Source organism: Austrofundulus limnaeus, unplaced genomic scaffold (assembly GCF_001266775.1).
Source record: "Austrofundulus limnaeus strain Quisiro unplaced genomic scaffold, Austrofundulus_limnaeus-1.0 Scaffold49, whole genome shotgun sequence".
Lineage (NCBI taxonomy): Eukaryota > Metazoa > Chordata > Actinopteri > Cyprinodontiformes > Rivulidae > Austrofundulus > Austrofundulus limnaeus.
The window spans coordinates 1,895,966-1,908,516 of record NW_013952451.1 but is presented as its reverse complement, the minus strand read 5'-3'; the positions used below and the strand labels follow the sequence as shown (position 1 = coordinate 1,908,516).

The following is a 12,551-nucleotide window of genomic DNA, read 5'->3' as shown; positions in this document are numbered from 1 at the left end:
GAATCCGACAGTAGGAATCAGAGAGCCTGTTTTCAGTGCAAAACGATCTCAACAGATCAAGAACTGTAAAGTGAAGTATCACAATGCAGACCAGAAACACAGATGTGCAATTACAGCAGAGTTGTAGTGCAAATGATTGAGTAATTACAATGAATAGTAACAATACAAATGATTGTGCAGCAGCAGGTGTGTAGACACTTTATGTGACTTTTTGTAAACACTTGTGATTTTGTAAACACCTAATTAAATAAATAAATGTGATTTTAATATTGACTGTTGCACTGGAACGAAAGGAAGAGCTCACAGGATGAAATAAATAAATAAATAAATAAATAAATAAATAAATAAATAAATAACTTACACTTTCTAAACTAGATTGATTTGCAGCTGATTTGCAACCCGAACAAATACTGTTTTAGTGCCAAACTAGCTTCTGTTGAGATTTATTGAAGAGATATCTTCCCAAGTTAATGTACRAAGGGCACGGACACACTGACTGTTGGTGGGAGTTCTTCTGTCAGAATGCAACATTTCAGGAGAGTATTATGGAAATCAATCACACAGCCTGATTTGTTCAACCTTTTACCACAGCTTTAGTTTTGCTTGGAAGAAAAAAAAATCAGAACGAGATGCTATTAGAAATACTGATACTGACCAAAACTGTTTGCAGGTGTTTCTGTGGGTGTGTTGCTCGTTAGTTGTGTTCTTATAGCTGCTTGGATGGAACTGTTCAATTTCTCTGAGTGAAGAAACAAATTTAACCAAATAATAAAGAAGCAGTGAGGCATCAGTGTATTTTTACCGTTTGGGTAAAAATGGTAAGCTACCTAAAAATGTTTGGTGACCTTTGTGTAAAGGTAGAAATGTGTTTATTAAATAAGAGGCCACAACTGTAATTTTATTCTATAAAAAGCACAAGATGTTGCTTTTCATTAAAAACACAACTATACTTGGAACATTAAAAGTAAGGTAAGGTGTGTTTGGTAGATTATTTCTTTGCTGTAACAACGCTTTTTGGCAATAAATCTTATATCAATGGAAAGCCTGTTAATTTTCTTTCAAAGTGTGCCACATTTGTAAAGATCATGCATATGTGGGATGAGCAATAAAGCTGTTTGTTATGCACATGACAAAAAAGCCAAATCTTCAGCATATTTTACTGTTACTATTGACACTTGTTTTGTGCTTCTGGTACCCCCAGGTGCTGCCCCTAGATCAGGGGTGTCAAAATCATTTTCACCGAGGACTACATGAGCGTTAAGGGCCAGTTGTAGTTAACTTTGATGTTTCATGTTTAAATTTGACTAAATAGTGTTTTAGCACATCCTCTTTTAAACACTGACCAGAACTAAGTGTACAACTGACTTAATCTGAAATAAAAAAATACAGAAATATTATTAAAAGGAAAACTAATAGCGTTTTACTCACTGATGGGTTTCTAGTGAGTAGCTGCCATCTTGAATTCCAAACTCTCCCTCTTTCTGACAGGGAATTCCCATTGATGATCAACATGCATTATGGGAGATGTAGTTTATGGTCAAAGCTAACTTTAAAGCAGCTCATTTTGAGACATTAATACTGTGCTATCCAACTAAATTGCTCAGTTATTTAAAGTCAACAGCTCGAGCAGGACAAGTATTATTATCTTTTACCTTTTGAATGTGTTTATTTTATTGCATTTAAGCATACATTTAAAGTTTACCATTGATATAAGAAACAATTTTCATACTGCGTAAAAAAAATACCCCCCATGGCGGGCCAGACAGGAGTCACCTGTTTATYAGTGACTCCGTGTTAATTTAATGTGCTCCTAACTGCCTACTCTAGTCTTTCACAATGCAAAAACATATTCACATTGCAAGTATCCTATGATAGGAGTAAAATGGTGTAAATTAAATATTTTAAACAATTTAACAAGTGGTGACAGCAGGCTCATCATCCATCATGTTGTAAAACAAAGTAGAATTTGACGTGGTCACTGCTTGTTTAAATATTTTACTTAATCTGGTCTTTAATAGATTTTTTTGGTCATTAACTCAGTTTTCAATGTCTGCGTTTATAGATCAGTGTGATATTAGTGGGAAAAACAACATGGCAGGCCACTACCATCAATGTTTTTTTTTTTTGGATAATGTCGAATCACAAATCGTCTCAGGTGGTCCTGTGGATGTAGGTGCCAACAAATGTAACAGAACTAATGAAGATCTGCATCCAAACATTATTTCATTATCTATGTAACTCCCATTAAAATAGACCTGCTTAGCCTTCACAAGTGATTTGTATTATTTCATTTTTTTYCCAACGCAGCTGGCTGAAGCAATATCTTGCTGATATTGGTGAGACCGGCAGCATATTTCCCTCGAGTGTTCAAATGCAATTTTGTGAGCTGGATGTGGCGAGGTTGTGGAGAACTTGCATTCTCACAGTACATAGGTGTGTGTGAATGGCTGCAAGCATCTGCAAACAGACAAATTAACAGCCAGCAAACTAAAACAGACACATATTCAATGTTTAGGCTGAGACTGTGATGCATTTCTACAACAGTGTGGTTCTTTGTGTTTATTTGATTGATGCCTTTGTTGAGGCTGACATCCAAAGGTTTAAAGTTGTGAATTAGAGAAAAAAGGTGACATGTGAAGACAAAACTAAGCCCAATTGATACTGATAAGGTTGTCACCTGTCAATATTAGGCAGTTTCGAATGACAGACATGTAGTCTTGCCACATCACTGCACCCTACAGACACAGCACTGACTTTTGAGCTTAATCCTAAAACACTGACATGCCTGTACACCTCTGTACTCATGTCCCAATTATACAGGCCCTCTGTAGAAACATACAATGCCTGCAGCATCCCGCGCAACATCCCACATGGCATCATTAAAGTCAAACACGCTGCTTGAATTTTTTATGTCCCTTTTTCTCCTCACCTTTTCCACACGTCGGCTTCCTTTCCTCTTACACCCCCAACCCCTCCCCCCACTTTTTTATTTTGAATTTATTTCTACCTTGTCTTATTCTTTTCTTGCAGCTTCTGTTTCTCCGCCATTCTGTCACAGCATACTGTGCTTCTTTTCTATTATGCTTCTTTCATGGTTCACTGTCTTTCTATCACATATCAGACAACGGCACGCTTCAAAGCTTGCTGTCACTCATCATCACAGTCATATGAGGGAGAGAAAAGCCATAACCAGGCTGAAAGACAAACAAACAAACAAACAAACCTGCTTAAAATGGGCAATTTAGACTTAAATATTAAATAGCATAAAATGTGTCTCTATGTGGATTACTGAGCAATAAGCACAATATAGAAATATATMATATAAAATAAAATATAATATAGCTGCCATTTTAAAAGATAGAAAATCATGTAATTGCCTATGTGTGTGTGTGTATGTTAGCAAAATGTCTCATGAATTGCTGAACAAATTTACCAAAACTCAGATGCTGTACATCTACAACATAAACCTAATTTATCTAATGCATCTGTTCTATATGTTATATTTTTAACACAATTCTTGTTACAATAAATAATAATGTGTTTAAAAATATGTTTAAAAAGATGTTTAAAAAAATGTTTAAAAAAATGAGTCAGGTCCTCTGAATGGGTTCGTCTTCATTGAAACATTTTGTCTCTTCTCCAAGAGATTTCTTCAGTCTGGGGAGTTGCAGGTAAGCTCAACTTTATAAGCAGTACATTTGTCTAGGGAATCAACACGTTTACTGGTGACCATCAAAACTTGTTCAAGTGCAAAAGAGGACCATCAGTCTAATGACTGATGATCGTTAAGGCTGATGGTCCCATCCAGAACTTGTCTAGAGGAGCTGACTCAATTTTTTTTTTTTTTTGATTTTCCTACCTAGATTGTTAAGATGCACCAGGACAATAATTAGTGCTGTACAGTCAACACAGAACTTGTATTAGAAACATTATTTCATGTTCACATTTTGTTTTATAATCATGTGGATGCAATTTGACTTGTTGAAAATGTGATTTTTTTTTTGTTTGTTTGCGGAAACACAGGTGTTTTTAAAGTTGTTCACAGTTGTGATGAAAGATTAACTTTAAATGGAGGGGGGTTTCTATAATAGGGCCATCTGCTTTGTTAAACACATTATTTTTAATGGTACAAGGACAAAGTGTACTTGCAGTCATACGTTAACAATTTGCTCATGAGAAACATTTTTTCCAACCTAAGTCTTCTCTGCATGTATGAGAGTGTCATTATTTTCATTATTGCATTATATTACAATATTTTCATTTTTCATTTTGTGATGCAATCTTCCAGGATAACATAAACACTGGGATCTGGATCAGGGCAGAGCTGGCAAGAACTGAATGAATGTATATGATGTGCAGAGATTATTGATCTGTTTGTGTCACTCTTTCAAAATAAGCACTGCCTAATGGCACAGCATGAATGCTACCATTAACAATGAGTGAGAGGGAGAGTTTCATGTATCAGTGCTTTACTGAAATAAACATGAACTTTTTCTTTTTTTTCTTTTCTGAGCTTGTTTTTAGATAAAAGCCCTGTAGGTGTTTATAGAAGTGTTCCACAACACAAAATGAAAATAAATAAATAAATGACTGAATAAAAGCGGGAAATTGAACATGAAAATTACTGTTTCTATTGCTGCAGGGAGTAAAATTAAACACAAAAATATCTCTCTGATAGGAAAATAATTTGCACCTTATAATGTATACCAACAAAAACACATCACATTAATATAATAAGTTATTTAAATGTTTTGTGCCACAGTTTGTCTCGGAAACAAATTTCAAATTCACACTGAGGGTGTATTCACCCCAGCCCTGTTTAGTCCATTTGAATTGAAGTCTAGTTCGTTTGTCTAGAAAGTCTGTTTCATTTTTGGAGGTGTGAATGCGTAATTGAACTGTGATGTGGACCAAAAAAGCAAACTCTGGTCCTCCAGAAAACCTATGTCTCACTTAGGTTGAAGTGAACTCTGGTGTGGTTTGATTGCCTGTGTGAACGCCAAGCGGACCGGAGACTGCTCCAGAAGCAGGAAAGGGCCAATAACGCTGGTCATTCTGAGTAATAACAATAATAAAGTTACTCATATATTGTAAATACCTCACTCAATATCTGTACAAGGTGGACATCGCGGCTGTGAAGTTAGTTGTGCTCCTACTGGGTGAATGCCGGCTCATACAGAGCCGTCTCAGCTGACCTTGTGTAGAAAAATAACATTCGTCACGGTTCCACCTCATCTTCCACTCACGCTGAGGTCATTGTTGAAGACTACTTGTTTGGCACATTTGCCAAAAACAAACAAACAAACAAACAAACAAATAAATAAATCCAACAACAACTAAAATCTGATGTCACTCCATGTTTGTTTACATTTTATGAAGAAGGAAGTTGCGCTCCATGTCCACAAACATCGAACAGCTCAAGTCTGTGACTGATACATTGCACAAAGAGTATATAGCTACACAACTCCAGTGTCGGCTAGGACATTTCTAAGCATTAAAATACATCCAATTTATACATCAAAATACACTAAAAATACATATATATTTTCTGCCTACATATTGTATTCATGTTGTCAACCATGCAACTTTCAAATTCACATAATGAAAACTATGCTATAAAATACATGCAATACACTAAAATTCACATAATATAATATCTCAGAAACAATAAAAAACAATTCATAAATAACCTTGCAACCTCTAAATGTATATAAATATCCATATACATCCTCAGTAACTCGCCATCCTTTCGCATTTAGCTAACATACTAAAATTTGTAGCTATAGTCCTAACTCATGAACACATACAGCCTCACTCTGACTTTCTCAGCCATTACATGCGAGTACTAGAAATGAACACATCTTTGGTTTTCCTTTAGCCAAGATTTAGTCATGTGGACATTTTTTTAGGTACAGGTGTAGCTTTTACTTGCAGAGGTAATAAGTTCCATAATGTTAACTTTAATAACTTATGTATGAAAAAGGTTCTACATAGGGGAGTTTGCAATTCTGTTGTAATGATCCTCTAAGGCAGTGGTTCCCAAACTTTTCAGATTTYGACCCACAAAATAACATTCGCAGAAACATTTGTATCAGGTCAACTAAACACGGGCATCGTAACAATATTTTTATACTACATTTATCCATTTTAAATATACTAACCTCACTCCTTTATAACAACTAAGGCAAAAATGTAATTAATTCAGAAAATCTTTTCAGGACCCCACCTTGATGTTTCAGGAGCCCACTTTGGGTCCCGACCCCAACTTTGGGAAACACTGYTCTAAGGACCCTGTAGCAAAATGTACTATTTTTTACTAATCCTTACCTACAGACAAGTGGTGTTAAGGAATGTAAAAACACAGGTAAAACGTTGCTATTTAAAGATGAAAACAGCAAGCGGTTATTTGTAATAAAGGCTGCACCTGTGTCTTAATTTAGTTTTATCCAGCACTGGCCAGGCTTTACATGTCGCCTGTCCTGTGACGGTGCTTTACCTGGATCCACGGCCATCTGTCATTTTCGGCAGCAGTCCAGGCATTGACCAGGCCCTTCTTGTTGAGGCGTGCAAAGTACGGGTACCATTTCTGCAAACCAAACAGAGCGCGGTGGGTGGAGGAGGCTGTGATCTGTTGGTTGGAGATGATGCCACCCTCCATGCCCAGTGGCCCGGAGCATTCTGAGAAAAGAAAGAGAAAAGACAGATGAACCTTTAAAAAAAATCAAGAAAGAAAAAAAGTCAGCAACTCCACCTAGAATTCTAAAACACAGTATTATAGTTGTTAGGGTAAAGTTTTTTTTCTCTATCCCCGGACTGCATTCTGTTCTTTTCTTCTCTGTCCTGTTTTCATAGAGGTCCCCGATGTGTCCATTACAGCAGATTCCTTTTAGGTCAAACCTGTCATTAAGCAGACTCCTCTCTGCATTCATACTGCTCACATTTGACTGACCTATTTAAAAGTTTTGCCTTCATTTTTTTTCCCAATCAGAAACAGACCCTCAGTAACTATAGTCACTTCTGACCAGCAGTAACCCCAGAGTCAGCAGGCTTTGTAACAACTTCAAATATCTCCACCGGTGCAGAATTCAAGTGAGCAGCTAAGASAGCATCATCCTCAGAGAAAAGCACTGCTGTGTCTTTAAGCAGTTTGTTTTGCCACTTAATCCTAATTGGTATGTCCAGGCATAGCAAATGCGTTTTAAGAAATATACCTGAGGTAAAAGGCACTCTGGCAAGGTTGATCCAATAAAGAACTACTTGCTCTGCAAAACAGGCACCCCGTTTTTGGCCTCCATAAAAAGAAAAACATTTAGGAATAAACCTCTTACAAGATAATAATAGAAAACACCTGAAAGGCAATGTGCTTGTAAGTTGGAATTGGGACATGTAAAAATAAAGATTCACATTCAGCAATGACCAAAATTATTACATAAAACTCAATGTTGAAATCTCATTTGCACGCAATTTTTTTACATTGTTCCCTCCATACCCAGAAGGTMTTTGATTCCCCCACTTTTGCTCACATTCACAAAAATGTATTACRTTTGCAAACTATATAGCATTGTTTTTACAAGATAACAGAGTTTCTGCAAAAGCATGATGATGGAAGAGCAATAGTAAGGGTCCCCGCAGTTCAGCTATGGTTGAAGAGCGATATGAAACAGCTACAGCACATCGGCATTAAAATGTAATGAGGTATGTCTCAAGTTACTCAAGAAYCCTTCAGCCTGAACAAACTGTTAGAACGGAAATGTCTCCACTCAACGCCCAGTCATGCAAACCTTTTCCTTTAATATGCAACACACTTAAAAGATGGTAAAAAACTGGATTTCCTTTGAAAAAAAAAAACATTTTGTTTCACAGACATGACAGACTCATGCCACTTCTTCTGGTCTCCATTGCAGCCCATAGTAGCCTCAAAGCTCTGCTGAGGCATGGCTACATCTTTAGTGAGACGCTGAAGTTTTAATTAGTATTTGAGTCAGGCAAATAGATGACATAAACGCAAAAAGATGAGTTGAGGATAGTTTTTTTTTTTTCAAATTGAAAATGACTGCTGAATAAACAACATCCAAATCTACTGCCTTCTTCACAAACACTTTTACTGCTGAAATGTTTTCATTAATTCACGTAAATTGAATCTATAAATAAATTATTTTTGGARCCACACAATGCTGAGGGTGCAATCTAATACAGGAGTTCCCAGGAATGAACTAAAATTGGTTGGATAGCTTRGATTTTCTGATGACCATTATTGCTCTGTGGAGCATTAGGCACAGTAACAAAGTTTAAACAGTTAATATCATACCTGCTGCAGAGAGCTTTTTGAATGGCCTCAGTCTGGAAAAATATTTTTCTTTTAGTTTTGACCAAATTAACAATCTAGTGGAATGTCTGAAAGGCCAAGATAAATATGTCTATTTTAATAACAATTCCAATTTACAAAAAAGTTCATCGTGGCTTGTGCAAGTGTTAAACTTGTGAAACATTGCATTGCAAAGAATTTTACATTACACAGTTAAAGCTGCAGTAGTTAAACTTATAAAAATCTTTTATGTTTTACCATCCATCCATCCATCTGAAAGACAGTAGATAATTTAGACGTGTTAGTTAACCTTAATACATGTTCGTAACCAGATAGACAAAGCACCAATAGTTGAATGTTTGAATGTGAAAAGAATTCATACAACCACATCAGCGCTGGGCTGGAATGCAAGTTTAATGCTTGTCTTTGCTCTCTCCATGCATTCAGCACCGAAACCAGGAAGTGGTGTTACCTATAACAATTTCTTCATAATCTTTGACATCACTGAGGGGGGAATACTATCCTTTTCCAGGGTCAAATCCTCTTGACATAATTCCTGTTTCAACTAGGGTTGGGCGATAAATTGATTTAATCATTTAATTTGAATTTGCCATTTATAAAGATTTAATTTGGGGAAAATCAAGATTTTTTTCCCCACCAGTGCACTCTTTGGGGCTTCTGTAGTTCAGAGTTCACCCCACCTGTCACTCAAAATGCTTGGTACACAACATGACAATATGGCAGCTAGMAAAGATGACCTACTTCTCAAAAAAGGCACTTTCTTCAGTTTTCTGGAACTGGTTAGGTTTTTCAACCTCGGACTTGGAGCAACAAACGCCTCACTGCAAAATCTTTTTAAAGGCTTTTGCTACAAAAAGCAGGAGTACAACAAATTTGTTTCGACACCTGAAACAGAGGCACTCTGTTAAGGCCGGCATCACACTACAAGCAATTCATGCAGATTTTTGCCCTTCCGACAATCTTAAGGAAGTCCAGATTATCGTGATGCTCTAAAGATAATCATAGCAGACATTCACGCCATGGGTGGGGAGTTAAGAGTGATCTAGTCAGCTTGGAAGGACGTCGGGACCACTCCAACCTCAAATCGGGGATATTCAAAATGTTTGATTTTTGGCCCGATTTCACACCGAGCTCTCAGACTGTGAATGAGACGTGTAGCCAATCAGAAAGTGAGGTGACATAAACACGGAGAGGATTCCAAAATACAGGAGACAAAAAAAAAACTGTCATGACTCACCAGAAAGTCCTCTGGATGTTAAAAGTCATACGGTGTTGTTTTTCTTGTGGTAAAAATACTCCACAAACAATCAACATTGTTTCTTCCTTGTTGCAAATGTTTATTTACTCTGAACTCACGTCTCTCTGGAGGTCACGTGGGATTTTTCCTCGGACATCTGAATTCTCACGAGATTTCAGGAAGTCTCGCGTGGTTTAATATCTGATATCTGAATCATGAATGAAATATCTTTTCGTGGTGTGTTGTCTCTTGGCTGTACACCACACACTGTAGGACCAAATCTATTAAATCCATGATTTTTTATCCTCATGTGTGGGCTCTATCAGTCTTTGAAAATCGCCTCCCTAGGGAGGCGTCCAGGAGGCATCCTTACCAGATGCCCAAACCACCTCATCTGGCTCCTCTTGATGTGGAGGAGCAGTGACTCTACTCTGAGTGAATCTGAACTGAACTTCTTACCCTATCTCTAAGGGAGAGTTCAGCTACCCGAAAACTCATTTCGACTGCTTGTATCCGTGATCTTGTTCTTTTGGTCACTACCCAAAGTTCGTGACCATAGGTAAGGGTAGGAACATAGACTGATAGGTAAACAGAGAGCTTTGCCTTACAGCTCAGCTCCCTCTTCACCATAGAGTCCGCAAAACTGCAGAAGCTGCAGAAGCTGCACCGATCCGTCTATCAATCTCACACTCCATTCTTCCCTCACTCGTGAACAAGACCCCAAGATATTTAAACTCCTACACTTGAGGCAGAACTTCACCCCTGACCCGGACAGAGCAATCCATTCTTTTCCCACTGAGGACTGTGAACTCAGATTTGGAGTTGCTGATCCTCATCCCAGCCACTTCGCACTTGGCCACGAACCGCTTGTGAGAGTTGAAGATCCTGGTGCAATGACGCCAACAGAACCACATCATCTGCAATCAGTAGATATGAGATCCTGAGGCCACAGAACAGGACTCCCTCCGCCCCTGGCTGCAATGAGAAATTTTGTTCATGTAAGTTATGAACAGAATCTGTGACAACGGACAGCCCTGTCGGAGTCCAACTCCCACTCTGAAGGGGTTTTACTTACTACTGGCAATGCAAACCAAACTCTCGCACCACTTGTATAGAGAATGAATGGCCTGTAGCAACGGACCCACAATCCCTACTCACGTAACTCTGTTATGTCCTGACAGTAGAATATGAGACAGATCATCTGTGAGAAAAATCAAACTCCCCTGCCTCCTCCCAGTGGTCTTCCTGCCCTTTTTAGAAATACCTTGCTCCTGGTCAGAAGCAGCCAGTAAAAGCCAGGCGGAATGATTTACCAGTGTCAATCATGCTTGTGTACACGCTGTTTACACCCTTTCCCCTGCACAGCATGTACCCTTGTCCTGTAGCTCTGCAGATGGAGGGAAATCAACCTAAGGTTACAAGAAATCTGACAATTTCTGACAGTTCTGAACATTTATCGGCCATCACTGCTAGCCTTGCTACAGGCTCTGTAGTGGGGCAAGATCTGTGGAGAGAGGGCTGTACTGCAAAAGAGTTCAAAAAGGAAGGATCTGAAAGGTGTGCTTGTTTAAATTTCCACAATTCCACAGTTTTCTCAGAACTCCCTACTGAAGCTTTAATCCAGCAAAATAACTTTTTTTCTCCTGAAATTCCTGCCCAAAGTTTCCCAGGCTGCCCAGGAAGTGCTTACAGCCAGGTGCTGCTGTTATCATTTGCGCTTACAAATAACCATATAATTATATCTAATGCTAAACTAACAGCCCAATACAAGTTTAGTTTAGTTTAGAGTTTTCAATACTTTTGGTCTGGACCTGATTTGGACTAGCTGTTTGCTCATCAATTTGGTAATATAAATTTTTCGAAACTGAGGACATTCATTGAGCTAGCTACAACACGTAAGATGATGCTTATTCATAACCTTTTATATAACCCCATTTTAAACTATCTTTCTCAAAAAAATGGATTGTAAACATTCCTTTTTTGTGAATTGGGGTGTTTCTAAAAAAAGAAAAAAAAAAAAAACCTGCAACGTCCCACTAATGTGTCTGTTCACAAATGATTAAACAGATGTGTGTAAAACAATGAAGAGGGAACATCTGAGCAAGCTTCAAAGTGTCCCTGAAGAATGAAAAGTATGTCACGCTCAGACTTCAGTCAGCGCCACAGATGGCTCAAACTGACTAAACTGCAAACTGTAGCTGAACTGTGTCCACGCAAAATCAGCCTTTAGGGGAAGCCTGAAGCAATAACCACCTGAAAGCTATGATGCATCCTTCAACATTTAAACAAAACGCCTACTCAATTCATACACAGTACTTACAAACAGATACTGTAGAATAGAGACACACGTACCAGGAGACAAAAATATATATATATATACTGGCAGTGTTGAGAGTGCTGAGAAAAATTTCCCCACACAAGAAAGCCAAAAGACAAGAGCGAATAGAACAATGAAAACAACTTCAGCACAACTCATTCAGCTGCTAAAACTGCAGAGCTCGAGTCAACAGGGAGCCAAGGAGGCATTGAGTAATGTCTGAGGAGGGTCCAGGGAGGATCGACTGGAGGCTGGAGGAAAGAGAATATCTCTGTGTGCACTGGTAGAGATGTGTTCATATATTCCAGTAAGGTAAATAAGTTTTGCTTTACTTCTTCATTGTGTGACTCACAGCTTCCAGACTGGTGTAGGTGGATGGCCCTGGCCTCCTGCTGGAGTTCACAGAGATTCTGGTTTTACAATCTCACATGGATCAATCTAAGTTGGTGCTGTTGAAAAGTTAAGCCAGGGGAAAACAGCTTTCTCCTGTTTGAACTAAAGGATTGAACAAATGAATATCTTTACAGTGTTGAATGAACCAGCACAAAACTTTTGAAATACACACGTTTCCATTCAAATTTACTAATCCATCCATCCATCCATCCATCCATCCATCCATCCATCCATCCATCCATCCATCCATCCATCCATCCATCCATCCATCCATCCAT

General features: G+C 38.2%; 1 protein-coding gene across 1 annotated transcript in view; it reads right to left on the bottom strand.

Annotated features, from left to right (window-relative positions):
• The window catches only part of edil3a (EGF-like repeats and discoidin I-like domains 3a), a gene marked incomplete in the record, with an annotated part of 148,207 nt that overhangs the window by 43,359 nt on the left and 92,297 nt on the right, over window positions 1-12,551 (bottom strand). Inside the window, 1 exon segment of the mRNA XM_014008388.1 lies at window positions 6,497-6,670. Coding sequence (XP_013863842.1) covers window positions 6,497-6,670 — 174 coding nt within the window.